We start from the raw sequence: 27,806 nt of genomic DNA, 5'->3' as shown, positions 1-27,806 counted from the left end.
TGGCCGCGGTGCCGGACCAGCCAGCGCTGCAGTACGCCCACAAGCCCTAAGTGTTGCACCTGAGCCGGGTGCAGAACCACGCCGCAGCCCTCAGCAGAGGGGAGGGGCCCGTCGGAAGGCAGGGAGGGCATCCAAGGCCCTGGTCAGGCTGGCGAATGCACGGCTGTACAGCATAGACTGGCCAGCGTCCCCGGGCCCCAAACTGCCTCTGCCCCTCCCTAGATAGTACCTGAGGGCTGTGGACCCCTCACCGTGTGCAGACAGCACCACGGACGTGGGCTGTGGGGCAGAAGCTGTGCCCAGACCTTGGCCCCAGCCCGGCCACCTGATGACACCGTGCCAGCCGAGAAGAGCAGGACTCAGGCTGAGTGAACTTGGGTGTGGCCCGGGGCCTGCACGTGCCCGGTAACCTCAGGCCACAGGTTTCTCTGGGTGTGAGCTGGCCAAGGAGGAGGCTGGCTGCTGCAGGAACTCAATAAACGCTTGCTGAACTCTCACCTGACTGTGAGGACCGCCCCACTCCCCCCTGCCCCCCCTACACAGCATACGAGTGCAGAAGAGTGAGGGAGGAGCCCGAGCTGTCCACATGGAGGGAAAGGCCCTTACGGTCTGCTCAGCGAGTGGGAAGGAGGCCAGGCCCGCCCTCAGAGCCCTGGTGCAGCCACCTGGTGCTGTGTAAAATATTTATTCGTTTTCCAAAAAGGCTCAGACCGCAAATCGTGGTGGGGAGGCTGGGGCAGGGTCTCCTCCAGGGCCACACTTGGGGACCTCCACTGCCTGGCCAGGCAGTCCTACCTCCCCAGGCCCGGGAGGGGGTGGCCAGGGCCGATGTAAGGCTTGGCCTGGACACCACGGGCTACAGGACCCACCGGTCCCCACGGAGGACAAGCAGTCTTGAGATGTACATTCACAGCGGACGGACACGCGGGCTCGCCCGGTGGCCGGCCCACACGCGCCCGCACCCTGGCCTGTGTGGCCCTGAGGAGCCCATCAGGGTGGTGGGGGGATGTGGGCGCCTAGCAGGTCATAGGCGAAGACGTTCCAGAAGATGGCAAAGAGCAGGAAAGTGCCGTAGGCAAGCAGCACCACCCACCAGCCGCACTGGTCCCGAAGCCGCTCCTCATAGCTGCGCAGGATGGTCAGACCCATGCTGACCCCGACCACTGCACCTGCCAGGTGTGCCATGAAGCTGGGCTGTGGGCCTGAGGCAGGCAGTGGTGGGGAAAAGCGGAGCCACACGGCCCGGCCCACCTCGGAGCTCACTGCAGAGAGAGGCAGCAGGTGGGAGGCACCCTGGCCTTAGGCTGAGGCCCCCCAGCCCCCTGACCCCCTACTTACTGCACACCAAGGCCAGCACCATCCTCAGCAGCTTGTAGGGACACCTCATCCCAGCCCAGTTCTGACGGAGCGTGAGACAGAGGCTGTGAGACAGGCCTCGTGGGCCCCTCCCCACGCCCGCCCCACAGTCTGCCCTATTACCATGACGACGTTGGCCAGGTGTGCCGAGCACAAGGCGTAGACCCCACCAGAGCCCCCCACCACAGGGGCCCGCATGTCGGTAATGGAGACAGTCAGGGAGCCTGTGTGAGCAAAGGGAGAGCAGTGAGGGTGAGGCTCACCAGTGACCAGGCCAGGGGGCACGTGCCTGCCTCACCTGCCAGCACGCCGGCCAGGTAGAGCAGGCTGATGCGGAGCAGACCGTGCACCATCTCCAAGGGCACCCCGATCATCAGCTGCAGGAGCGCGTTGAACCCCAGCTGCTCCAGGCTGGCCGTGTGGGCGTAAACAGACGTGAAGGCAGCGGTCAGGCCACCAGCCCCGGCCTCGAGGGCCTGAGTCCTCCTGACGCCCTCAGAGAGATGCCAGAGGCGGGCCCGGACTCACCCGACGTGCATGAACATGTAGGTGAGGAAGCGCCAGGCTCGAGCACGGTGGCCGGGATGGTACACGAGGGGGCTCTTCATGTACTCAGGGTGGTAGGTCTGCAGCACCCATTTGTTGAGACGGGCCCCGTAGCACAGGAACACGATGATCTGGGAGACAGAGGGGTTAGGGCCAGGCGAGGCCAGGCACGGGGGCGGTTCCCAGAGTGGTGGACAGGTGGGCACACCTGGGCAAGGGTGACCGAGGCCATAAACACGGGGGGTGGGCAGCTGCGGTGCCGGTAGAAGTACCAGTGGCGGTCCACCTCCCGGGGCAGGATCTCGTAGGCGACGTAGCGCACAAACCGCTTGTAGACGCCCAGGCCTGGCTCATCCAGCAGCCCGTCCCGGGGCAGGGCCCTCTGTCCGTTGGCGATGGCCCGCTTAAAGCTGCTTGAGCGTTTACTGCTGATCTGGGGGGGGGCGCCCTAAGCATGGGCCACCGTCCGTACTCCCTGCCCACCCACCCCCAGCCACCCTGCCCCCTCGGCCCCACCCAGCTTCTGGCAGAGTCTGAGGCCCTGCCCCAAGTGCACACCCCTCCCTGGCGGGAAGGGCAGGGAGTGAGGGCTGCCCGCCCACCCCACTCTGGCCAGGGCACTGTGCCCGTCAAGGCCTGGGCCCGTACCCTTGCTGTTTGCCCGTTATGGCACTGACCAGGTCCACCAGCTCCTGGTAGCAGACCTGGCCCCGCTCGTTGCTCTGGGCCAAGGCCACCAGCATGTCCAGCTTGGCTGGGTCCAGAGGCAGCTCATGGCTGTGCACCAGGCCAGTGAAGGTGTCCGCACCGATGAAACCTGTGTTCTCAGGGTCCAGCTGCTGGGGTGGGGGGGGGCCGCCGGCCAAGGCTTGAGGGTGGGTCAGGCCAGCTGGGAGAGGCAGGCTCCAAGCACCCTGAGACCAGACCTCTGTACCCACGGAGTCCCCGGAGCCGCCAGGACACCAGTGCCTGGGTCCCAGGCCTTCAGCTCCTACAGCTCTTAGGGGCCTCCCCGCCTCATTTCTGCCCTGCCCATCCTCCTGGAAGGATAGGACCAAGGTCTGAGCACAATCTCCCTCCCTCCTGTACCTCCCCAGGCTCCCTGGTCTGGCTGGCCCTCTCCTGGGGTCTCACGCAGGGGGGCCGAGGTCGTGGGGGAGGGGGCTTGAGAGGCTAGGCGCCAGGGGGGGCTGGACCGCGGCTCTCTGGGAGCTCCGTCGCCTCGGCCCACCCCAACGTTGGGCCGAGGGCTGCGGCGGGGGCGGTGCCGGCGCCCCCCACCCACCCCACGCACCTGCTCCTGGATAAGCTGCAGCAGCGAGCTCCTGTCCATAGAGCCAGGCGGGGCCGGGGGCCGGGGTCGGCGGCCGCGGCCGGAAGGGGCTGCTCTGCGGAGGACTCCGCTCCGCCCCGGCCCGCCCGCTCCGCCCGCTCCGTTCGGCGCCGCGTCACCGAGCCAGAGCCGCCCGCCCCCGCGCGCACGCTGCCGCCGCCCGCCCCGCCACGCGCGGCCGGGACACGCGCGCGCCCTGCCTGCGGACGCGCCGCAGGCAGGAACAGCCGCGACCGGAGCTGGGGTCGCGCCGCCACGCTTGATGCCGTCCCGTTCCGGGGCCGCTCGTTACGCGGGGAAGCGACTGGGAAACTGAGTCACAGGGCAGCGTCCAGATCCCTCCCTCGCGCGCCCCTCTGCTCGGGGCCTCAGCGCTGAAGCCACCTCCTCGGGGAAGCCTTCCTGACCACCGCACTGCCTGTGAGCCCTTACCGGGCCAGGGCTCCCTTGAAGGTGCCGGCAGGCCCGCCAGACACGCTTGCTCCCAGGCGTTAAGAACGCACCACAGCCCCTCCATGTGGGAACCAAGTCCAACAGGGCAACTAGCAGGAGTCGGGCAGGCTCAGTGCGGCTCTCTTTGCTCAGCCTGTGGAGGCTGAGCCCCAGCACCCGTCTGGGCCTGGAGGCCCCTGACCACTCCTGCAGCCACGATGCTGCAAGGCAGGACCTCCAGTTCCAGTTCACTGGGAGCCGAGACAGACCCATGGGCATTGGGGCAGAGCCCCCAGCACACGAGGCTGCAGCTGGCTAGGAAAGGTCGCTACTTTCTGGGGACGGCAAGTAGAGCCCTCTAGCAATAGAGGTGACAGAGACCAAAGGAATGTGTCATCACAGCAACCCCAGTGGCTAGAAAGAGCATCCTGCCCCACCCTAAGGCAGGTGAGAGCTGCCCCTGTGGGCCAGCGGGCTGGAAGGCTGGCAGGCATGTTGGAAGGACAATTTCGGAGTCAACCCCAGACGCTTCAGCAGGCCTGAGCCTCCCCGTGGAGCAGCAAGCCACACCCCCCCGCCCCGCCGTCCCAACTCCTGCAAAGAGCATTTTGGGACTTGGGGAAGGTGCCTCTCAGGACTGCGATGGCAGGAAGGGCACCCTGCCGCCACACCACGGGCTCGCTGCTCCAGACCCCAGAACACATACCGAGTGAACACTAAGAAGTGCTGAAGCCCAGCCCTAAGCCGGGCCCCCCCACCCCCAGCCCTGCAGGCTGGGGTCTCTGGCTGTCCCCTGCCCAGGGAGAGGGGCAGAGGCCTCTCTGGTCAGGGCCTGAGGAAACAGGGCAGATACCCCAGGCTGGGGCCAGACCACACCAGAAGGGCGACATCTGGGCGGGCCCCCGTCCCACCGCAGAGTCCCCCATACCCCAGGCTGGGGCCAGACCACACCAGAAGGGCGACATCTGGGCGGACCCCCGTCCCACTGCAGAGTCCCCCATCTTCCATACACCACAGCCTCGCTAACTAACGGGATGGTCAGACTGGGGGTGGGGGTGGGGAGGCAGTGCTGCGGGGCACACCGGCCCCGGGGCGGGGCATCGGGAGGCTCTCAGGTAGCAGATCCCCTCAGGCCAGCACGGACCTTGAAGGGTGCAGAGGCTCGTAAGCTGCAGCTGGGCCGCGAATGAGACCCCAGAGTGGGCCCCAGACCTGGAGGCGGCGTGGGAGCCAGTGGTGAGCCTTCAAGCCCATGCGAGACAAAGGACACATTCTAGCGGATTCAAGAAAAGTTGTCTTCTGAAAGCAAGATTCGAGATGCAAAAGACACCAGCAAAGTTTAATCAGGACGCCCGAGCTGATGCCTTCTGAGAGGGGTGCGGCACTGGACCCGTCTCCAAACCAGGGAGGAAGGCCACACGGTGCTCAACCACTTCCTGCCCCCGCCTCCGGCCCAAAGTTCTGTCTTCCGACACCCTTCATGCCCACTGGCTGCCTGGGACCAGAAAGGTGTGGAGCCCTGAGAACTATTGGAGTCTGGGGTCACACGCTTCCTCACTCATGATCCCCAGTGCCCCCAGAACCTCGGGACCCACCCACGGGTCTTGGGCACAGGCAGGGCAGTGGGCAAAGTGTCCCCAGAAACCAGGTTCAGATAGAAGTTAGGTCCCCTCGAGCACGTGGCCCCAATACCAACACCCGGGGGCCCCTGAGGCCTCATCGGGTCTTCACCAGGGCCCTGTAGAGTGAGAAGCTGAGAACAGCAGTGACGGCAGCCCCGATGACCCCCAGTGTCACCCGAAGCCAGAAGGAGGTAGAGTGCAGCTCCCCGTGGGCCAGGTGTCTGCAGGAAAAGAGAGGCCGGCTGGAGGCGCCTCCGGGACGCTGCCCGGAAGCTTGCTGCCACACCCCCACCCGCCTCCTGGAAAGCCCCAGAGCCCACGGGGCTGTTAGCGTGGGGAACGAGAGGGCTCCCACGGCAGGGGGCCACCAGCGAGACCAGACCCGCCCCGCACCTGCGTGACTCCAACCACACGGTTATAGCTGTCCTGCTCTCCCGGTGACAGAGACTACCGGTCACCGGGCTGAGGACAGGCTCCCACCACAGGGGCTGTGTGCCGGTACCCACGGGAAAGTGGCCATGGCAGCGAGCCGGGTGAAGACAGCGGTGCTGAGCTTGGCCGGGCTGGCGCAGGAGAACGGAGCAGGGGCGGGCAGCCGGTGCCTGCGGCAGAACTCCGCAGGCGACAGGCCAGGTGGCGAGATGCCCTCAGGCAGGTCAGCCTTGGAAGAGACGAAGAGGCAGGGGGTCTGCCCGTCCATGTAGTGGCGCTGCGGAGAGAGGGGCCGCGTCAGGGTGCCATCCCCGGTGGCCTGGGCCAGGGTACTGCCCCAAAGGGACTAGGGGTGGGGGCCTTGCCTTGTAGACGCTGGCACAGAACGCAAAGGACCCGGGGTCACTGCCATCGAACATCAAGCAGGCCACGTCACAAGCAGCATCGGGTGCGGCGGCCAACAGGCTGTCTGCGCTCACCTCGCACAGCTAGACACAGGGCGGTCTCAGGAAGGGGTCCGGGGCTTGGCCCTCTGGGCCACATTGAGACAGGTCCCCCAGCACGGACTCGGGGTCTATCCCGGGGGGGGGGGGTCACACTCACTATCAGGTACTTCTCCTGCCCGTTGACCTGCACTGTGTTGATGGCGTAGACGGCAGGCTCCTCGGGGGACTCCCTGCGATCCTGGCGTGGAGGAGGGAGGCATCTGAAGCCCACCGGCCTAGAAGCTGCCCAGAGCCCCTTGCCCCTCGGGCGGCGGGGCGAGGGCCGGGGCAGGAGCCGGGCCCCCTCGGCCAGGGATACTCGGACGCTCACCCCCAGACGGCGGCCGAGGAAGGCCTGCAGAAAGGCGGATTTGCCCACTCCGCGGGCTCCCACCACCTTGCACAGGAGGACGTTCCTCTGCGTCTGCCCCTTCTCCTGATCCAACCTCTTCTCACGCGTGACTGTGGACAGACAGCCAGGGCGTGACTGAGGGGGCCGCCCGGGAGGGGCTGGGCTTGGGGCGAGAGGGCGGATGCCCACCTGTGATGGCGTGGGCCTGGGAGTCCCGCTCGCAGAGAGTGGGGTAACCCAAGTAACCAAGGTGCTCAAGGCAGCGCCGGACATCCAAGTAGGTCACCAGGCTGGGGGACAGGAGGGACGTGAGGCCAGGGAGGCGTGCTGTCACCGCCGAGCGGGAGGGGGCGGTGGCAGGGGTGGCACTCACGTCCACTGGCAGAGGTACCCGTGCAGGGGCAGCCGGCCCGCCTCGGTGGGGACCTCAAGAGGCAGCTGGGAGCCCCAGGGCGCAGCTGGAAACACGCTGAAGAAGCTGTCCAGCTCCACAGGCGAGAGGCTGCCATCGTGGTCCTACAGGCAGAGAGGCTGTGGGGACGTGCGCCTGGAGGCGGGAGGGGCTGGGGGGGGCGCACGGCGGGAGTCACGACACCCTCACCTGATCGTGCTTCTCAAACACCCTCTGCACAAACTGGTAGCCGAAGTGGTTGAGCTCGGTGCTGCAGCCGGGGGGCACGTGGAGCCTGTGGGGGTGGCAGGGGCTCTCTGGTTCCCAGGGAGCCCCGTGCCCACCACGCTCCCCACACCCCCCGTGTCCCGGGACAGGGAGGCTCCCGCATCACCCCCTCGGCAGAGCAGAGCCCGCCCACGCGTTCCTCCCAGCCTGCCTCCCCGCGAGGGGGGGTGCTGAGGAGCCTCCCCCCGGGCACCGGCCTGACTCGGAGAAGAGAGGGGGAGCCCAGCGCCCCGCCCAGCACTCACGGCGGAGCAAGGTAGTCCAGGGTCAACTCCAGTGTGTCGCCGTAGCCAAAGCGCCGCAGGATAGTCCACGTGGTCTCGTGGCGGCCACGCTGGATGAACAGCGTGTTCAGAAAAAGGAAGCCTGTCCCGGAAGGGGCAGAAGGGCGAGTGACGCGGGGCGCAGCCTGACTCCTCCCTGCCCCCAAGGGACGGGCAGGGCGTCAGGACTCACCGTCCAGGGTCAGCCGGTCCTCCCGCACACCTCCCGCCACGTTCTTGCACACCACCGTCTTCACGTCCTCCAGGGCCTGGGGGGCCAGGGGGTGCCCGAAGCAGGATTTCTGCCCCCGAGGGAAAGTCGCCATCAGCCGGCCAGCCGCCTCAGCGACTGCTCAGCGTCACTAAGGGCACCCGAGGCACGGAGCGCAGCTGAGCCCTCGAGGGGTGGGCACCAGCAGCAGAGGGGGCCGCACCTGGAACGCGTTGAGTTCCTCGTCACTGAGCGCCTGATCTAGGTCCTGGTCTGAGAGCCTGAAGATGCGCGTGAGGGCCTGGACACACGCGGGCCTCAGCTGCAGGGACAGCCGGCTCAGCACGTACCCCCCCCCCGGCCCCGCCCCCGCCCCCCGCCGGTCAGCTTCACCTCCTCACCCTGCCTGTCGCCCACCTGCTTGGCCTCAGGGTCGTAGAGCGGGGCCGTGGGGTGTAGCACAGCCTTCTGTGCGTAGTAGAACAGCTCCGAGATGTTTCTCAGGTTCTTGGCAGAGCACTGGTGGCCACGGAGACAGACTCAGAAACGTGCCCAGTATCAGAGGACTCGGAGGGCCCCCAAGATGCTGGCACAGGGTAGCAAGCAAGGCTGCACCTGGCCTCAAGGACACCGGCTGAGGTCCCGGGGACAGCGGCGCAGGGGCGCGGGCCGCGGGGCCTTGGTGCTGGGTTCCCGGTCTCACCCGCCACTCACCTCCACGCAGGTCTCGATCTCAGGGAACTGGCTCATGATGGGCAGCACGGCCTCCATCGAGCTGCCCGCCCGCAGGTCTGACTTGTTGCCCACCAGGATGATGGGGACTCTGGGGAGAGAGACCCATGGTCACCGTGGGTGGGGGAGCTGGCGGGGCCCACCCCCCGGGCCCTGCCCGTTACCTGGGGCCCCTCTCGGTACCCCCGTTCACCAGTGGGATCCATTTGGTGCGGATCTGAAAAGCAAGGCCTAGCCGTGAGGAGAGGGGCCTGCCTGCCCCACGGCTCCCACCTGGAACTCACGCCTAAAGGGGGAGGTCGAGGCCCACTGAGGGACAAAGTCACAGATACCGGGAATGTGCCCGCTTGGAGAGGACAGCAGGTGGGACCTCATGTGATCCTGGCAGACACACCCAAGGGACCCGGGATCAGCAGCCCACGGCACCCCATTCCACAGACTTCTGACCACCCACGGGCCCTGTGGGGAGACAGGGCCACAGGAGCTCCCCGGGGGAAGCTGCGGGGTCCTGGCTACAGGCCCCCGCACCCAGAGTGGCTCCGCGAGGTTTCCTGAAGCGCTGGTCAGAGATGGGGCCAGACACAAGTACGAGTCGCCCAGAGCCCGGGTCGGCAAGGCGTCCAGCTAAAGTCTGTGTGGAGGGCAGCACAGAGGTGGGTGCCAGCAGCAAGGACCGGGGTGGGTCAGGAGCTCTACCCCCTCACCTTCTCGATGGTAGCCTCCTCAGACACGTCATACACCACACACACCACGTTCGCCTGCGGGAAAGGGGGTGAGGCACGGCGTGACCACGGGCTCCTTGCTTCACGCTGCCCTTGACGGGGCCGGAGACCTTGGAAACGCCCCTCTAGCCGATGCTCCCCGGCTACCGTCAGCTGCTCCGACTTGGCAAGTCCCTCTTGGTGGCGGGGGTGTTGCGGCTGCCAGGCCCGAGCACTGCAGCTCTGGCCAGTGAGGCTCCTGGAGGGCTCAGGACCGACACCGCCGCCCCCAGAACTTGGCACCCCAGCCCTGCATTCCCTTGTCATCTCGGGCAGAGAGAATAACGAAGTACGCCGTGAAGGATGACGGTGGCGAAGAGGCCGCCTCTGAGTAACGGTGGCCACTGCCCTTGCCCAGCAATGCCCCAGAACACAGCAGGAGCTACCGGGACAGCTACCCGCCCCCACCTCCCCCATCGCAGCCTGGTTCAGGTACAGATCCTCTTGGTGACGGCACACGAGCAACGATGACCTATAGCCGTGGTCACAGCACCCACTAGGGTCCAGAGGCTAGGAGCCGTGGACCGGACTACGGGATGGGAGGGTAGCTGGCCAAGGCACGGAGGTGCCTAAGGAGTCACTTTGAAGAACACTGAGACTGCTCCCCAGAGCCCACCAGAAGAGCAAATAACGGGCGCACTGAGCCAAAGGGCTGGCCAGCCATGTGGTGTGGGTACCAGGGCCCCTCTTCTCCCCAGCTCCCAGCGGGGGGAGTCAGAGGAGCCAGACGACTCTCAGTACTGGGAGGTCAGGGAGGGATTAGCGAAGCCTCCAGGAGCACCTTAGTCTAATCCCTCGGAGAGAGAAGCAGATCAGGCGGAGGCAGCAGCCCGCACCCAGGCCCTAAGTGATCAGCGCCCCCTTCCTGAGCCCTCAGGGCACGCTGTACCTTGTCAATCTCTTCCTGAAGCTCCTCCGCCGTCTGCTCGGCTTCTGGAAAGAAAAGACACGCTACTGCAGAACTGCCCAAATGCCTGTTCCTGGGCAGAGGCGGAGGGTGGGCTGGGCGGGCCGGCTCTACCTGAGTAATCCACGATGTGGGTGGGCACCTTCTCCGGGGTGACGTCGGCGGGGATGGTGATCTCTTCTGCTCGGGGAGGGACCTGGAAAAGACGCGGCGTACCGGTGGCCCGGGACAGAGGGAGGTCGCGCCGGAGAGACACCGAGGGGTGCGGCCGCGCTCGGCTCTTACCTCCGCGGGGAACTCTTCGCCCACGAGAGACAGGATCAGCGACGTCTTTCCCACCTGGGCTGCGCGGGGCGGAGCGGTCAGCGCAGCGGCCAAGAGCGCGGCGCCCCAGCCCCAATGAGGCCGGACCCTCGCCGCGACCCCGGTGGCCCCAAGGCCCCCACCCAGCTCCCAAGCCCGGGGTCCTACCCTCTCCCAGGAGCAAGATGCGCACATCCCGCTTCATGGCGGCCGCACGGATCCGGATTTAGATCTCGACCCCGATCTCGGCTCGACCCCAGCCCGACCCCGATCACGGATCCAACCCACGCTCTCCCACTTGCCCGCACTTCCGCCCCCCGCCCGCACTTCCGCCCCCCGCCCGCGGAGCCGCACTAACGAGCGAGGCGGGCCAGAGCGTCCGGACTGTGCGGCGGCGCCACCGCGCGGGCACACTGGGCACCGCGGGTATCGCGCCGGAGGGACGCGGCTCTCGCCCAAGGTGCCGCGCCACCCCGCAGCTCCGCGCGAGGACCTGACCCGCCCACTCTGGGCAGGGAGCAGGTCTGGGCGCTCTGTGCAGGCTGAGCTCAGGCCAGGGCAGCGGGATCCTGGAATGACCATCTCACGATGCCAGAATGCAACCCCCACGTTTATTTGAACTTCACAGGGCGGAAGCATACAAAAGCTCTCAGACCGAGAGCGCTTTCCGTAAAGTCCGGGCTCTTGACGATTTACAGCGGCAGGTCCGCTGGCGTGTAGACATGGGCCTAGAAACCACCTTGGCTCAGCCGGAGGCCCTGGGACAGCTCAGCTTCTCCGCCAGGCTGGCCAGGACCCTGAGCCCAGGGACTCCTCTGTGGCCCGGTGGCCCGAGACTTCCCACACCAGGATCTCACTGTGGGCCACTGAGAAGAGCAGCCGGGCAGAGGGGGCGAACCTGCAGAGCTGCACCAAGTCGTCATGGCCAGCAAAGTCCTGCACGGCCCCCGACTCACAGTCCACCAGCCTCAGCATGCGCTCTGCGGGCAGAGGGCACAGGGTTGGGCAGGACGGGCAGGGTGCCGCGCATGCCAGGCCCCGTGTCTGTGTAGCTCCGGGGCCCAGGGGTCCCCCAACCCGTCTGGCTGCCGATGCCTCGTGGAGGAGCGTGTAGCTAAAAGCCATGTGCCCTCCATACCCCCAGGCCTGCTACAGCTGGGACCAGGGGCAGCCGAGCTATGGGGGGGGGGGGGGGGCCATCAGCACCAAGGTGCCTCACAACATGGGGCTTTCGAGGCCCCAGTCTACACCACGGAGTCCCTCTGCTGAGGCCCTCGTGCTGGGTACAGCAATCGGCACCCCGCACTCCTCATCTCTGGACCCTACGACTCCCCTGGGACAGGTGTCCTCACCCCGCTTCAGGGATAGGGAGCTTGGGACACGGAGGTGAGAGGCACATCTCAGGTGGTGGTATGGGTGACCCACTCGGCCCTGCTCAAGACGGGCTGGAGTCCCTGCCCGCCAGGACTCACCAGCAAAGCCAACGGCCATGAGGTGGGCTCCGGGGGACAGGCTCAGGGACACGGCAAAGAAAGGAAGCGGGATCCTCTCCACCACCTGTGGGCAGTGAGCATGAGCCTCCCCTCCCCAGCCTTGGATCCCCCCGGCTCCGGGCACCGCGTGGGGGGAGGGGGCGCACGTGCCTGCTTCCGGTGGAGGCTGTAGAAGACCACCTCTGGGTGCATGCCGAGACCCGCACACGCCAGCAGCGCCCCATCCCAGGGGCAGAAGGCAGCAAGACAGGGCGGCGGACGGCCGGGAAACTGGGCAGGGCACGGCGTGCTGCGGTGAGGTGGGCGGGCAACTGTCCCCGCCGCCCGTGCCACCGGGAGCCTTACCTCCGTGAGGGTGGGCGAGGGGGAACTCAGCCAGTCCAGGAGCTCACAGTGGCCACGTGGCCAGTCGGAGGCCCAGATGCTGATCCGCTGGTCTGAGCTGGCAGCCAGCCACAGGTCGGCACCCTCTGCCCCTAGGTCTCCGCACTGGGGGTGCGTGAGGGCTGGTGGGTGCCTCCTGCCCTGCTGTGCCCAATTCCCCGCCCCTGCCGGCACCCCCAAGGCCAATCCCCGCCAGCTCGTGGGGCCACCTCACCTCTTTGTCCGTGCTCTGGATGGCGGAGATCGGAGCGCCCCGGTGGTCACTCAATACGTGGAAGGTCATCCCCGTGCGGGGACGGCTCACGGCCACGAGCCCATCCTTATCTCCGGAGAGGATGGTCTGACCTAGGCCAGGCAGGGCCACACTCCGCTACCCTGAAGGCCCTGACCCCAGCCCAGAGGTATGACCTGGGCCCAGCGGGGGCTGCCCTGTCCCCCTGTGGGCCCCCACCCCTCACCATCAGCAGAGAAGGCAATGGCCGTCAGCGCAGCCCGGTGGGGGCGCATCTTGAGTTCCATGGCAATTTGGGAGACGCTGAAGACACGCAGCGTGCCATCGCTGTAGCCTGCTGCTACCTGCTGCTCCTCGGGACGCCCGCAGGACGGAGGGCTCCAAGCCAGGCAGAGGCAGCTCTGGGGACCCAGTGGGGGCACACCAGACTCCCCTGAGGGTGGAGGACAGGAGCCCAGCCCCAAGGCTGGGATGGACACTGTGGGGAGGACAGGGCCGGGATGTGGTCTGGGCTCAGCCCCGGTGCCCCCCAGTACCTGGTTCAGCACCTGGAACTGGATCAGGAGCTCCATGCTGGCCAGGGACCACACTCTCACACTCCCGTCATCACTGCACGTGGCCCAGTGGGACGCACTGGGACTGAAAACCACCTCGTTCACCTGCAGGGAGCCAGCCAGCCCCACGTGAGGCCGCGTGGCCCCCAGGCAGAGAGGAGACACAGCAGGCCCGGGTCTTTTTTTCTTTTAAGACGTCATTTTTTTTAAATGTAATCTCTGCCCTCGGTGTGGGGCTCAAACTCACGATCCTGAGATCAAGGGTCCCATCCTCTTCCAACTGAACCACCCAGGCGCCCCAAGTGGTCTAGTCTTGAATGTGAATTTCAAGCGGAAGCGTGAACTCATAATGCTTCTCACTTAAAAAAATAATTTGGGGCACCTGGCTGGCTCAGTTGGTTAAGTGGCCAATTCTTGACTTTGGCTCAGGTCGTGATTGCACGGTTTTTGAGTTCCAACTCGGCGTCACAGAGTCCAGAGCCTGCTTCAGGTTCTGTGTTTTCCTCTCTCTCTGCCCCTCCCCCGATCACACTCTGTCTGTCTCTCTCTCTCAAAAATAAATAAACATTAAAAAATAAAATAAAAAACTGGCTGAGCAGTAACAGGTTCCTCTGGGACTCAGACCATGACCTCTATGTCGTCTCCCACAGGAGGCACCCCGGGCTCTGAGAAGAAACAGCCACGGCAGGTCCTGGGAGGAGCTGCAGAGGGCCGCCTGGAACACCTTGTTCCACACGAGAGGGAGATCGCCAGCAAATGCCAGCTCAGGTCAAGGCCTCAGGACCCAAGTGTGCAGGCCCCAGTGGATGAATGGACATGAGTTCTACCTGCACCACAGGATGGCACTTGGCTTTGACAGGCTACAGCATGGAAAGCCCCGGAAAGCATGGTGCTCAGGGAGATAAGGCAAAAAGCAATGCCCGGGGCAGGCGCATCCACAGAAACAGGTTGGTCTATGAGGACCAAGGACCGGGCAGGGGAATGGGGGTGAATGGTTAAAGGGTATGGGGCCCCCTTTTGGGGAGATGAAATGCCCTGAAATTTGACTGTGGTGCTGGTTGTACAATTCTGTGCATGTAACAAAACCACGGACTTTCAGCGGAGAAAGCACAGGGCACGTGGCTTATGTTGCAACACGCAGCTGTCACCAAGAACAGAACAAGTATGCAGTCCTCACCCATCTCACACTCGTTTCTTTGATGGCAACTGTTATATCTGAACAAATGAACAGATATTTTTAAAAAAAAGGGGGGGAGGGGCTCAGGTACCAACTCCTAGAACCTCCCGCTGCCTAAAGGCTCGCTGAGCATCAGGAGAAACGGTGAGCACGAAGCTGTGGGACCCACATTTCCATCCCGCGGCTCACAGACACTCCAAACTGGTGGGCCACTGCTGGATGCTGAGGACCAAGCTGGCACCGAGGACACCCAGCCCAGAAGCCAGACGATCGGCTACCCTGCCACTCCTGCCTCGGCTGTGCCTCGGGGGAAGCAAGCTCACCAGCACGTCTCTCCCGAAAAGGATCAGACCGGCACCACCTAAGACACCCCCGAGCAGTGAGTCATTCTATGAGGACATCGGTGACAGGCAAGCGGTCCCCGAGTGCTTCCTGGTGAGACAGCTTGCTCAGCAGGTGCCACGGGGACAAACTGGCCCTGACCAGGCCCTGGCCTGGCCCCCGGACAGCTCGGACCCCGGGGAGCGCAGGGCAGAGAGGCATGTCCGGCCCCGTGGCCATGGGAGGCTCCAAGGCAGCCAACATGGTTTTTTCGGCAAATCAATTACCAGAGAAAAAAAGGCACCACAAGAAACAGGTCAGAGCAGGCCAAAAGGCTGGGGGGTCCCGCCTATGGGTCCTGGCCTGGGGGGACGCCTGTGGGTCCTGGATCCACAAGGAGTAAGCACGTATCTCTATGCTGTGGAGTCCTCATCCCTGGCGGGACCTCCAGAACCATTTCCACATAAACCCGTCTGACTGCTGGGCTCGGACTGGGAACAACCTGGGGGAGGCAGGGACAGAGGACAGCGTGTGTGGCTGGCTGCCCTGCCCCTGTCAGGCTTGGAGATCCCCTCACCTTACTCCTGTGGCCACTGATGAGGCGGGTGCTGGTGCCGTCGGCCCAGCTGACATACCAAAGGGTCCCCGCCGTGGTGCCCACCACGCCCATGTCCATGCTGTCGTGGAAGACGGCGCTCACGATGGCACCATCCAAGGTCAGTTCGTGCTCCATGAACACAGAGCTAGACCTAAGGCGTGGCGGGGGAGTGGCTTCAAAAGGTGGCAGCCGGGGCCCAGGGCTCTGGGGACACGTCCCCAGCCTGGGGCTACGACCCCCAGGGCCCCGCTCAAGGGGTCAAGGACACTGGCTCCCAGACACACCCACACACGTCCCACCTGGCACGGGCGCCTTTGCGCCTCAGCTCCGGCACGGCCCCCACCGCCCACAGGCGTAGGCGCCTGGTGTTGCTTCCGCTGACCAGCCGCGCTCCCGAGCACAGCAGCACTCCTGGGGGGCAGGAGGTGGCGTGAGCCCTTCCCCAGACGCCCAGACCTCGAGACGAAGGCTCCCGGGGAGAGGCCCAGCCCCGAGCTGTCAGGGGGCGCAGGGAATCCGTCAGGCACCCACCGATCTCGCCGTCATCTGCTTCCCAGGCCAGGAAGCAGCGGCCGGCACGTGTGTCCCAGACACACACCCGGCCAGTGTTGGAGCCGCAGTAGAGCAGAGGCGCGGCCCCGTAGCAGAGCGAGGTCAGCTCGCCTGCCCCCACCTCCTCGGGGATGGGCTCCCGGTGCACCTGGAGGGACACAAGGGCAGCGGGGGTCGGCAACGTCCCGGGGCTGAGCCAGACCCCACCCTCCACCACAGCCTCTGAACCCTGGCACCTGGAGGGTGACTTCAGCCCCGCGTTGCTGCAGGAGCCACGAGGTGATGGCACCTTGGCCCACGCAGGCGAGCTCTCTGGCATCCCTGGGGTTGAAGGCCACGCCGTGCGCTGGCTCCGGCAGGCGGGCGGAGGACAGGAGCTCGCAGGTGGCCACGCTCCACAGGGCCAGGGTGCAGTCACCGTAGTCCCCTGGGGAAGACGCACAGTGGATGCATCAGCTTCCCGGGAGTCTCAGCACAGGCAGGCGAGCCCAGAGACGACGGTCTCCCCGCAACCCGACTCACCCAGTGTGACGAGCAGCGCGTCGTCCGGCGAAAAAGCCAGGGCCTGCACGGCGGTGTCGTGGTAAGAGAGAAGGTGCCGGCAGGAGCCCCCAGGCACATCCCACATGCGGATCTGGCAGCAGGAGGCTGTGCTGCTGCAGCCCGAGGCAGAGGCTAGGATCTGCCGGGCCGGAAGGCGGGCGGTCAACCAGGAGGGCGCGGCCCACCGGCCCTCCCTGGGCCCCGTCCTGCTCTGGGGAGGAGAGCCAGCGTGGCTCTCAAGAATCCAGGCTCCCAAGTGCACTCCGGCCCCAGGCGCACAGGGTAGGGCGTGCAGCCAGCACCTGAGCATCGTGGCTGAGGGCCAGCGTGGAGATCTCCTCGGGGTGGCCGAGCCAGTGCCGCTGGGCGCCAGAATGCAGGTCCTCCACCACCACCAGGCAGCCACACGTGTAGGCGAAGAAGCCTGGGGGCAGGGAGGGCACCCCTGAGCCAGTCGGCCAGGCCCAGGGTGCATCCTCCCTGTTTGCTTCCACAGCCGTGGGCGCTCGCGCCTGGGAAGCCCAGCTCAGAGGCGGCACGGGTCCGTGCGGGATGGAACACAGGACAGGTTACCGGGAGAACACGCCTCAGCTCGGGGATCCCTCCTGGCCCGCCACCCAAGCCCCCCGCGGTGGCAAGGGCTCGCGTGCTCTGAGGCTGGGTAGAGCCTCAGAGCCACCTAAGGGTGGGTAGAGCCGGGCCCCTCCCCGCGGCTTCTGGGCTGGGAGCCAGGGTGCCCTGTGGCCCCACCTGTATCTGGCTTCCAGACCACATTGGCCCGCCCGTTCCCGTTGTAGCCCACGACGGCCTTCAGGAGCAGACGCTCGACTCGGGCACTGGGGACAGAGGCACTCTGCGAGGACACGGGAAGGACGATGGTGCGCCGGCACAGCACCCAGCACCCCGCCCCCCCCCCCCATGTCTCAAGCTCTTCCCCCCTCAGGCCGGGGCCGGGGATGAAGCCTTAGGTCATGCAGGATCCCAGGAGACAAATGACAGGAGCCTGGGCCCCAAAGCCTGTGTAAGAGGCCAGGGAAGCCGAGAGGTGTGAATGCTGGGGGCAGGCAGTGCGGGAGGCACCTGGGTCGGGAGGGCGCAGGTGAGGGAGGGGCGGCGGGGGCGGGGGGGAAGGGAAGGCTCCACAGGACACCACCTGGGGCCACTGTGGGTGTCAGCAGGGCAGTAAGAGCCTTGACCAGCCAAGCCAGAGTGCAGACACAAGGTGCACGGGAGAGCTGCAAGGGGACTGGCCCCAAGGGCTATGGCAGCCACCCCAGGGAGACCCCAGGAAACTGAGCTTCCCAGGGAGAAAGAAGGCTCCCAGAAAACGCAGGGCCATGCCCCCTCCACCCCGGGGCCCGCAGCATCTCCTTGTGAAAGGTGCCGTGAGGATGCCCCCAACTGACCTTGACCAGCGAGGAGGCCTTGTAGCGAGCGGTGAAGTGCCTGTAGCAGTCTGGGCGAGCAGGGGGATGGGCCTGGGCTTTTGTGGTGCTCCGAGCAGCTGGCAGGGAGAAGGAAGAGGCCTCGGAACGTCAGAGCACCCGTGACCGTGACCGTTCAGAGACCCCTCCTCGCACACGGTCGGCTGGCCCTGCCGGATGGGACAAGTGCCTGACCCGCTCTGGATACCTGAGGTCGAGGGCGCACTCAGGCTGCATCCCACTGCTAGCCTGGCCCGGCAGGGGCCCCAGGCCAGCCTACCTGCCCTGCAGGGAACACCTCACAGGGTAAACCTCAGCCCGTCAGCAGCTGGGCCTCCCTTAGGCCACCTGGCACCCACAAGACACCTTGGCCGGCCGGTCATGAGTGTCCCTGCCCCACCCTGCAGCCCCTCCTCTGCTTACTGGCCCAGCCACAGGGGTGGGGATGCATGCTGAAGCCCCAGGGGCCCCCGGGAGCCCCCCGGGCCCCATCTCCAGCCCCGCTGGCCTCTTTCACCAGCATGGGCAGGCTTGAGGCCTGATGGAGCCCCTCGGGGCTGTGGCTCTCCTGGGACGGTCCTTCTTCATCTGATGTGGAGAAAGCACCTGGGGGGGGGGGGCGGGGAAGGTGAGAGGAAGGAACAGAGCTCCCTCGCCCCTGTCCCTGCCCCTGCCCCTCCCCAGAGGCCTGGAGGGAAGCATGCTGGCTCCACCCAACAGTCCCTCCCAGGACCCCCACCCTTACCATCGGCACCCTTGAGGGGCCCAGCACGGGCGCCCAGCTGGAGTGGGGAAGCCTGGGATGGCACAGGCACCTGCTGCCGGGGGAGCCCACCGGTGCCTGCCTCGGTGTCCTCCGGCTGCCTCGCACCTGGGCCTGGAGACACAAGAGGTCAGCCTGGGCTCAGGGCCCGGGGCACGCACGGCACATACAGACAGGTGTCCACACACCCCAGTTCTGCCCCGGGGACCCCAGGAAAGGCAGGGCACTATGCTACCCGCAGGGACTGAAGAGCCGGCCCCAGAGATCACCACAAAGCCTACCCACGTGGTGGGGCCACTCACTAGCCTCGCAGGTCGGGGGTGCCCCAGGTGAATCTCCGGCACTGCGGGGCAACAAGAGAGTCAGGTGGGGGGGGCAGGTAGCCGAAGGCCTGGTGGACAGGGGTCGAGGGCGGGCACTCGCCTTCCCGAAGGTGACCTCCCGGGGGCACCCAGAACGTCCCAGAGGAAGATGGCATCCGCCACGCTGAGGAGCTGCCGCTGGCCAGGGGCGAAGGCCACAGCACGCACGGGCTCTGAGTGGCCGATGTAGACCTGGGGGCAACAGCAGGCATGTCCAGAGGCCCTCAAGGCATGGCCGGGGCACCACGGTCCTCCCAGTGCCGGGACAGAAGTAGTGCTCCACGCTTCACGCAGCGGACGCATCCTGCAGGCCTGGCCGTGACCCCCCGACCCTCCAGACCAGGGCCTGAGCAAGAGGTCCTCCGGGGTGTCAGGCCCCAGCGGGCACAGGGTGAGTTGAGGGTATCGTCCTCCACCTGCCCTCCCACCACCCGCCACGCACCTGCCTTCGGCACCCACCTGGCAGCCGGGGCTGGCCTTGGCCGGGTAGTCCCACACCCTGATGACCCGGTCAGTGGCCGTCAGCAGGAAGCGGGCATCCCTGCTGAGAGCCAGGGAGGGGCAGGCCACAGAGTGGACGCCTGATAGCTGCAAGAGGGCTCTTGTCAGTGAAGGGAGATTGAAGCTCACAGAGGCCCCGCGTGGGAGAAGCCTCTCCTTCCTCCCTTCTCGGAAAACGCCCCCTCTGAGGAGCAGCAGGTGGCCCAGGGCCCCCCGCGCCCCGACTCCTCGAGGCACTGCAGGTACCAAAGCTGGAGCCCAGAGAGAAAAAGAAGCCAAGCCGCTGACCACAGCCCCGGGCTCACCTCCCGGACCACGCGGCCCGACGCGGCATCCAGCACCACCACCGTGTGGGACGACGTGGACACTAGCAGGTGGCCGGGGGGTACGGGGCCAAAGCAGATGGCCACAGCCGAGTCCAGGCGGCTGCCGGCCAGCTCTAGGGCACTGACATCAACTCGCAGCAGCTGGGGGAGAGCAGCAAGTAGCCACCGGCCACGACCTCCAGACGGAGCTGACGCCCCCAGAGCCGGAGCGCCGGAGGTGGGCAGCCTCAGGCCCCTACTCAGCACCCCTGCCTGCCTGTGGCTCACACGCTGTGTCTGAGTCAAGGCAGCGGAGCCTAGACCCTCTCCGAGGTAAGCACAGCCTCCCAGCTGCCCCCTCAACTCCCTCCGGCTCCATACCAGGCCAAGGAGAGCCCCTGCCCCTCCCTGCCTCCCTCCACCCTGGTGGAACCCAGGACAGTCACGCGGCGGCCAAGAGATGATCCCCACGGAGTCCGCTGGCCGGGCCGACACAGACACACGGAAAGCTCCAGCTGACTCACCTCTTCTAGGGAGGCTGTGCTCACGATGGTCACCACGTACTTGGAGGGGCCCACGAAAGCCAGCAGGCGGCTGTCCCCACTAACCACCAGGGCATTGGGGGTTGGGCGGGCATCCCGGCACACCACGTTAGCTGCTGACAGCACGGGGGAACACGGTCAACTGGGCGCAGAGAGGGTACCCGCAGGAGACACGGGTCAGGACCCAAACCTGCCCCCAGCTGTGGGAAACACCCGCCCAGAGCCTGGCAGGTCACACAGCAACAGCCCACAAGACCCGCACGCGAGAGCACCAGGTTACCCGGCTACTGCTGGGGCGGCTGGCGCTTCTCCAGGTGACCACCTGGCTGGCCCGAGTTATAGCAGCCACAAGAGAAAACAGACAGATGGCCTCGGGGGGTGCTCTGGGGTGGGCCGACCCCCACCTGGTGCTCAGGCCACACACCTGCTCCTGGAGCAGGCTGACACAGACCCTCAAGGACCTGCACTGACCTGGGGGCCGAGGAGTCCCAAAACCACCCTCACCCCAGAGCTCTGGGTAGCGAGCGAGCCCCACCCCGCAGGGACCCGACAAGGACACGGCTGGAGGGCCCAGTGGGGCCCGGGGGGCCTGACCTGTCACACGCAGGACGTGGCACCGGGTGGTAGAGCAGTGGTACTGGGCCAAGGTGCCCCGAGAGCAGGAGCTGAACAGGAAGCTGCCGTCGGGGCTGGCGGCCAGGCCGGTGACCGCTCCTTGGTGACGCCTGTAACACACGGGGACACCCACTGCCCAGACCTCTCACAGCCGGGCCTGGCCGAGTCCCCGGAGGGCAGCGGAGGGCCCCCCCACACCACGTCAGCTTCCACCACGGGTGTCTTGGGGCTGGAACCCGCCGGGCACCCACCTGTGCCGTACCAGAACCCCAGCGTTCTCCAGGCTGAAGGAGCAGACGGCCCCGCTGGCAAAGCCACAGAAAAGAACTGGCTGCGTGGGGTGGAAGGCGATGGCGCGCGGTGTCTCCTCGGGGGACCTCAGGTCATACAGCTGGAGGGCGGGGCTCCGTGAGGGCACGCAGAGGCAGGGCTACCAGATGGCCTCTGGCCTCAGGAGCCCGACGGCCAACCTTTCCAGCTGGCCTGAGCCCTCAGGCCCCACGGGCCCTCCTGTGTTCCATGTCTGCCTGGGCCCCACCCACCGGCCCCCAGGGTGGCCTGCAGCCTTCCGGTCCCCCCCTCCGCCATGCCTCCCTTCGGGCCACACCCCACCTGCTGCAGGGTCGCCAAGTCCCAGACGCGGACGGTGTGGTCCTGGGACACGGTGGCCAGCTGCCCTCGGCTGCACTCGGTGGCCAGGGCCAGCACCGGCGCAGTGTGGGAGCGAGCCAGCGTGTTGTATTCTCGGGAGGGGACGTCCAGGAAGCCCAGGTGGCCCGAGAGGGTGGCGGACAGCACACGCAGACCGTCAGGGCTGACGCAGACCCAAGAGACCGGGCCCTCGTGCTCTGCAGGCGAGGGGAAAGGAGTGGGGCTCGGCGACCTCTCGGCCCCTACCCAACCCACACAGACCCGTCTCCTTGCGGCCTGTGGCTCCCCCATAACCACCGGCTTCTGGGCTCAGCACTCAGCCCTCTGGAGCCCACGACTGCCTTCTAGCCAAGGGACGGCCCCAGAACACGGCCCTCCCGCGGCAGCTCTGGCGGTGGCAGTCGGTGTCATGGCCCCACCTGCCTCTAGGAGCACGGAGGAGAAGTCCAGGGGCCAGAGGCGCACGTAACCGTCGTCGGAGCCCACGGCGCACGTGGTCTGGGAGACACTGAGGCTGCTGATGGAAATGCCGGGGCCTAGGGGGTGGGCAGCGTCAGCCCAAAGCATCGGGACCGCTCCCCCCCCCCCCGCAGCGGGGGACCCACCCACCTGTGCCAAATGGCTGCTTCTGTGAGGAGTGGCCGCCAGGGGTCTGTGTGGGCAACAGGCGGCGAGCACGCCGAACGGCCCTGCGCCGGTGGTCGATTTCCAGGATGTGGCCGCTGCGGCCGCACACGTAGCTGCTCGGGAAAGCGACAAGTGAGGGCCGAAGGGGCAGCAGGAAGCAGGACCCAGCCAGTTACCGGAGCGAGGGCAGGGCTCACAGCGTATGGCTGTCCTGGGCCTGCCCGAAGGCCAGGTCGGTCAACTCCAGCACGCGGTGCTCCCCCAAGTCCACGGGGCAGGAACGCAGCTCCCCGCCTCGCAGCCGCCAGAGCCGTACGCCGCCCTGCCCGCACGACGCCATCCTGCCCGGCAGAAACCCGACACTGAGGACAGTCCGCACGCCAGGCAGGAGGGGCAGGCTCAGCCCCCACCTGGGCCCCTGGGCTGCCCAGGACCCATCCCGGCAGGGCAGGGGCGGGGGCAGGGCAAGGACAGTCCGATCACCTGGTTTCATCAAAAAAGGCAACCTTAAACGCCTGGATGTCAACGCCGGTGTGCGTCTTTGCCAGAAGGACGGCCTCGCCGCCTCGTCCCACCTGCTCTGTGCCCCAGGCCAGCACCACCTGCGACAAACCCGTGCTGAGGGCCCGAAGCCCGCCCACCCACCCCGCCTGGCCGCCCCTACGCCTCAGCTCTCCCTTCCCATACCGGCCCGCCTGGGCCCTCGGCGGCCAGGAGTGTGGGCATGTCGGCCTACGCGCGTACCCCGCGGCTTCCACAGACACTCGAAACCGGGCGCGTCTGCGGAAACGGCGAACACCGACCCACAAGCAGAGACGGACCCGCGGTAGCATAGGAGACCCCGTGGACGCAGCGGACTTGCGAAGAGCTGACGTGTAACACACAGCCAGCAAGGACAGCGTGCCTTGTATAAGTGCTGCCCCCGTCCGGGAGGGCTGAAAAACCCGCCGTACCACATGGTGTGCACGGAGCGCGAGGCCGGGCCGGGGAGCTCTGCTTCCCAAGCAGTCTGGACTCTACCTGCGCCCCGGCCCCCCAGCCCCGGCCTGTTCCCGCTCGCCCGTGGGGGTCCTCGCCCCGGCCCCCCAGCCCCGGCCCGTTACCGTTCTCCCATGGGGGTCCTTGCCGACGCCACAGAGCAGCACCCCGTTGCTGGAGAAGCTGCAAGGGCAGGCGGGCGGTGAGCGTCGCTGGGGCTGGCCCCCCACCCCTCAGAGGCCCCGCGCCCACCTAAGGGAACAGAGGGCGTGGACCGGGCTCCGGAACAGGGACAGACACCCCCCGGTCTGGAAGTCCCACAGGCGCAGCATGCTTGGGGGCCGGGCCTGGGCTGAGGCCAGCAGCGAGCCGCTCCCATCCAGCGCCAGGGCAGAGACCTGGGGAGGGGGCAGGTTGAGGGACGGGGCTCAGCCTGCAGGCGCGAGCCCCCCTGGGGACGGGCCGGCGGTGCCCACCTTGTCAGTATGGCCGAGAAAGAAGCGCTGCTCCCGGGTGTCCACGTGCAGGACCACGATGACCGCGTGGCAGGGATACACCACAGCAGCCCCATCCTTGGTCCACAGGGCCTGTGCACGGGGGCCAGAGTCCGGTGTCACAGGCCGGTTGGCCTCACGCCTTCTCAACCCCGGCACACCCCACCCTGTGTTTCCGGGATGCACACGCACACAGACGCGGGGCCTCCTCTGAACCCCGTCTGCGATACAAGAAACTCTGGGGCCCAGACAACGAAACACCGGAACCCACAGAAACTCGTGGCAAGCACAGGACCGTAGAGACCCAGAGGTGGTGCCCACGCCCAGCCCCACACGCCAGACGACAAGCATCAGCGCCTCACACAGCCAAGTGTGAGTTCTCGGGCCGACAGAAGCGCAAGCAGCCGGGCCAGTGCTGACCCAGCCTGTGCTCGTGGAACAAGCAAGGGACGTCCGGACAGGAAGCCCACACGTCCTTAAGAAAACCCAGAGCCACGTGCAGGCATGGGATTGAGGACCTCAACACCCTCTGTGTAGTTCCAAAAAGAACATAAGAGCCCTCACCCATTTGGTACTGTGGCCCCCAAAGCCAATGACGCCCTTGAGCTTAAGGATCGGATCTGGAAGAAAGCTCTGAAAGAAACAAAGTCCCAGTGAGACACAGGAGGCGAGGCCCCACCCGCTGGGACTGCACCAGCCAGGGCTAGTCCCTCCCTCCCGAGAAAGTGTCATCGTCCTCATGGCTGCCAGCTGCACTGTGGCAGGGAGCCAGGATGTGGCCACAGTGCGGATCCTCCGGGGACTCTGGCTCCTGCCCCTGCCTGGAGTCCAAGGCCCCTGAAGATCACTTGGTGCCTCCTTACTCTTTGTTCAAAGACAGTCTCGCCCAAAGTCATCTCTGGCCTGCTCTGCTTTCTGCCAGGAGGCTGGAAAACAAACGGTTATCAGAAGCCCAGCAGCCCCTGTCCATACCTCATCAAGGCCCCACTCCCTCAAGGCCTCACCCCCACTCAAGGCCCCTACCTTCCTTGGAAAAGGCACTGACCTGGCGCGGGGCCACATCCTCCAGGGCCACGGGCACCATGGCTGACTCCGGGACAGCCGTGTGAACACCGTTGCCGGCTGTGTGCTTGTCAGTGACCTCCGCCCTGGCCGAGGGCTCCTGGCTCCGGTCACGGGGGCCATTCATACTGGGGACCTCCGAGTGCTCACGGAACAAGCTGACCTCTGGAAGGGGCCTGGGCACAGGCCGGGCCTGGCGAGACTGCAGAGGTACAAGTACCTGTCAGCACCCTAGGGCCACCACCCTCCAGCCCCATCCCCGAGGGCGCAGGAGCACTCACGGCTGTGGGGCCAAACATCCGGACCGCGGGGGACACGCCGTCCGGGAAAGGATTACTGAAAGCCACTGGGGGAGGGACAAGCTCCCGCACGTGCCCCCGGAAAACTGGAAAAGAGCAAACGCACGTGGAGCAGAGCACAGAGGCCTGGGGAGAACGTGGGCCCTGGCCTCGCCCCTCCTCCGGCAGCAGCCCACCCTTCCACCCTGGGCCCCCCGTGAAGTCTGAGACCAGCAGGCACCCCACACAACCTCCCGCACGGTTCTGGCACCCCAGGACGGCCTCCAGAATAGGCCCGGCCCCCGCGGGCCCCATCCCGCCAGGCTCACCACCCCCAAACGGTGTCAACACCCGCTCCTGCCACACTCCACGTCCCTGCTGACCCCACAGGCCCACCTGCCTCAGGAGGGGAGCGGCTCTTCTGAGCCGGCTCGGAAGATGCTCTTGAGCCGACACTTGGAAACCTTAACGGGGTGGAGGGAGAGTCAGTGTCCAGACTGCCCTGCCCTCCCTTCGGCAGCCGCCTCGGGACGGGCAGAGCCGCTCACCGGATGTGGACGTAGTGCTCGTGCCAGCTGTCCCCCTTGGGCACCGGGAATGCCATTTCTCGAGGTACAGGAGTGACGGGCAGCTTTGCCCGCCGGGCCTCGGCAACGGTGACGGCTACGAAAGGCAGAACCGGTTCGAGGAAGCCCACCCGGCTCCCTCTTCCAACACAGGCGAGACTCAATACCGGGGGACGATACGGTGTCACCCGGTCCCCAGCCCAGCCACCACTGCCCCTTGCCCCCCACGGGCGCCTCAGGAGTCGGGGGGCTCCAAGACGGCTGCGATGCCAGCCCCTCCTGCTGAGAAGCCCGGGACGGAGGGAGGGGAGGCGCACACGGGCAGCGGGAGGAGACGCTGCGGTACGAGCGGGCTGCGGCGCCTACCGGGGTCAAAGCACAAATCGCTGGTGTAGAGGCTCTTGACGAGCAGACTGGCGCACAGCCTGACGCCCTTGAGGTGACCATAGCGGCGGTTCAGGTAGACCAGGAGGATGTCCTGCAGATCCAGCTGCAGGCACGTCCAGCGGGCACCAGAGGGGGCAACGCCAGCCAGGTCTGCACAGCATGAGCCAAGATCAGTGCCCGTGGTCTCGGCGGCCAGCCCACGGCGCTCCACTTGGCCGCAACCACACGTGCCCCCCAGCACCTACCCCTGTGCCTGGGCCGCCCACCTCCCTCCCTGCTCCCAGGCTGCCTCTCCTGGACCGCTGAATCCTGTTCACTCCCTGCCTCCACCTCACCTTTCCTAGACATCCCGGCCTCACAGATGAAGGGAAACTGAAGCCACGTGGCCGTAGACTTGAACTCCCTGAAGAGGCTGGAGAAGGACACACGGATGACCTGGCTGTCCTGCAGGCAGAGCATGACCATGAGAAGACAAGCGGGGCTGCAGGCACGCAGCCCACCCCCCAGCCGCCACTCCCGAGCCCGGCACCTCCGTGGCTACGTCCAGATGAATGACGAAGTGCTTGGAGGGCAGGGGCCGGAACAGCACATACAGGTACCGTCCCGTCAGCCCCAAAGACTGGGTGGCGGTTTGGGGGAGCTGGATGTAATTCCCGGCAGACACGGAACCCCGGATGCGATACACCGTGCACTTGAGAGTCTTATCCTGAAAAGAGACAAAGCAGCACACGCGTGACCCTTGGGTGGTTCTGCGAAATGTCTCAGGAGCGAACGGGTCCCTGCTGCTGCCACCAAGTCCCTTGTCCACTTACTGTCACAGGAGTCACGTCGCCTTCCTTAGTAGACCGCTTCCACTCGCCCACTTTGAAGTGTCTGAAGACGTTGAGGAACGGGTGCTGCCACGCTGGGGGGTCACGAAGGTATGAGGACCCTCACGGGCATGAAGGCCTGACCCCAGATGCCAGATCCCCTCGGGTCCTTGGGGGAAACCTGTCCCCGGGTGCCAGACCCGCGCGTCCTGGGGACGGGGGACCCGTCCCCAGGTACCAGAGCCCTGCGGGTCCTGGGAGAGGAGAGCGGCATCCCTCCGTGGGCCACCAGACCTTCCACGGAGGGGCCAAAGTCTGGCTCTACGCTCCCCCCACGGTGACGGCGATCACAGCGCGCGGACCCGGCTGGGGCAGCGCGGGTTCAGTACGCTCCGGTCCCCGAACCCCGGACCCCGAGCCCCGGCCTCCCGCGCGCCGTTACCTTTCGCCATGGCGTCCCGGCTCGCACTTCCCGCCTAGACCGCCGCTCACCCTACGCAGGGCACGCAGCGCGCGCTTAGCAACGGCCGCCTGGCAACGGCGCCACTTCCGCCGGCCCCCGGACGGGGCCACGTGACCTGCGGCGGGGCGGGGCGCACGAGAGCGCGCGGTGGTGGCCGCGTGACTGCGATCGGCCAGGAGTCCGGTCGCGCGGCCTGGGTCACGGCCGGAGGGTGCTCCTGGCTCGCTGTCCTCAGCCTCTCGGGCGCCTCGGGCCTCTGCGGCCACTCTCAAGCCGGGGCCCTGCGGGGATGCTCTAGCAAGTTTAGCTGTGGGGACCTGGGAGGGGCCTCTCTGGGGCCCACCTGTATAGCGGGAACACCATGTGTGGTGGGAACGCGCTTGGCAGAATTAGTCCCTACCCACCGACGGCCCACACTGGGCTCCACCTGCTGCCTCCAGCCCTCTAGCGATGCCGTCCACACCGGGGGTACTCCACTCGGTCCCGTGTCAGCCGCAGGCAACCCCACCCACCCGAGAGGCAAAGCAGTGTTTCACAGGGCAACTCACCTGTGTTCAGTGTCCAGCAGCTCTGGGGGATTAAGAGACAGGACTAGGCGTCCTGAGACTTGGCCCCAGCCCCGAGCCACTGGGACTATATCCCAGGGCTAGTTTCGTAACATTTGTGGGTCTGGAGATGGGGTAAAGCACCTGCCAAGGGAAGAGAAAGCCG

At 66.5% G+C, this 27,806-nt stretch overlaps 3 protein-coding genes across 14 annotated transcripts; all 3 read right to left on the bottom strand.

Annotated features, from left to right (window-relative positions):
* Positions 1-669: 669 nt before the first annotated feature.
* RHBDL1 (rhomboid like 1) lies at positions 670-4,211 on the bottom strand. 10 transcript variants are annotated; one of them, XM_019437300.2, is made up of 8 exons: positions 3,197-4,208; positions 2,580-2,942; positions 2,111-2,335; positions 1,885-2,033; positions 1,655-1,767; positions 1,480-1,580; positions 1,339-1,399; positions 670-1,169 (listed from the first exon to the last, which is right to left on the bottom strand). In XM_019437300.2, exons 1-8 carry the CDS (start codon positions 3,233-3,235, stop codon positions 991-993), a joined length of 1,230 nt encoding a protein of 409 aa, XP_019292845.1. In that variant the 5' UTR covers positions 3,236-4,208; the 3' UTR covers positions 670-990. The 10 variants fall into 10 exon arrangements, with proteins under 10 accessions (XP_019292845.1, XP_019292843.1, XP_019292847.1 ...); XM_019437298.2 differs by having other exon boundaries at positions 670-1,262; positions 3,197-4,206; XM_019437302.2 differs by having other exon boundaries at positions 670-1,262; positions 2,580-2,741; positions 3,197-3,371.
* Positions 4,212-4,978: 767 nt separating this feature from the next.
* RHOT2 (ras homolog family member T2) lies at positions 4,979-10,737 on the bottom strand. Of its 3 annotated transcripts, none has more exons than XM_053894220.1 (19): positions 10,583-10,737; positions 10,397-10,455; positions 10,226-10,307; positions 10,094-10,137; positions 9,148-9,201; positions 8,608-8,660; positions 8,426-8,534; positions 8,129-8,230; positions 7,935-8,033; positions 7,694-7,802; positions 7,483-7,603; positions 7,160-7,244; positions 6,932-7,074; positions 6,748-6,848; positions 6,538-6,668; positions 6,325-6,405; positions 6,087-6,209; positions 5,792-5,998; positions 4,979-5,510 (listed from the first exon to the last, which is right to left on the bottom strand). In XM_053894220.1, the coding sequence occupies exons 1-19, from the start codon at positions 10,617-10,619 to the stop codon at positions 5,226-5,228; spliced, it is 2,025 nt and encodes a 674-aa protein (XP_053750195.1). In that variant the 5' UTR covers positions 10,620-10,737; the 3' UTR covers positions 4,979-5,225. The 3 variants fall into 3 exon arrangements, with proteins under 3 accessions (XP_053750195.1, XP_053750196.1, XP_053750197.1); XM_053894221.1 differs by having other exon boundaries at positions 10,397-10,450; XM_053894222.1 differs by having other exon boundaries at positions 5,258-5,510; positions 5,796-5,998; positions 10,583-10,736.
* A 269-nt stretch (positions 10,738-11,006) lies between these two features.
* On the bottom strand, positions 11,007-27,201 carry WDR90 (WD repeat domain 90). The gene is given in 44 exon segments (XM_053894223.1): positions 11,007-11,394; positions 11,887-11,971; positions 12,058-12,177; positions 12,253-12,396; positions 12,506-12,636; positions 12,750-12,950; positions 12,953-12,989; positions 13,060-13,182; positions 15,153-15,324; positions 15,473-15,584; positions 15,705-15,873; positions 15,962-16,152; positions 16,248-16,407; positions 16,571-16,692; positions 17,019-17,121; positions 17,675-17,772; positions 18,116-18,298; positions 18,438-18,569; positions 18,758-18,798; positions 18,879-19,009; positions 19,277-19,405; positions 19,624-19,785; positions 20,148-20,278; positions 20,760-20,890; positions 21,032-21,171; positions 21,393-21,628; positions 21,851-21,967; positions 22,041-22,171; positions 22,256-22,399; positions 22,542-22,660; positions 23,162-23,219; positions 23,289-23,434; positions 23,513-23,623; positions 24,095-24,163; positions 24,394-24,456; positions 24,576-24,785; positions 24,874-24,977; positions 25,267-25,334; positions 25,419-25,533; positions 25,803-25,973; positions 26,159-26,267; positions 26,353-26,529; positions 26,636-26,727; positions 27,075-27,201. Coding segments are annotated over 44 exon segments (5,610 nt in total). The 5' UTR covers positions 27,085-27,201; the 3' UTR covers positions 11,007-11,182.
* Between the last annotated feature and the right edge of the window lie 605 nt (positions 27,202-27,806).

The sequence above is a fragment of the Panthera pardus genome, unplaced genomic scaffold (genome assembly GCF_024362965.1).
Source record: "Panthera pardus isolate Hobbes unplaced genomic scaffold, ASM2436296v1 HiC_scaffold_4, whole genome shotgun sequence".
NCBI classification, from domain to species: Eukaryota; Metazoa; Chordata; class Mammalia; order Carnivora; family Felidae; genus Panthera; species Panthera pardus.
Note: the sequence above shows the minus strand (reverse complement) of the source record. Positions and strands in the feature narration are given on the sequence as shown.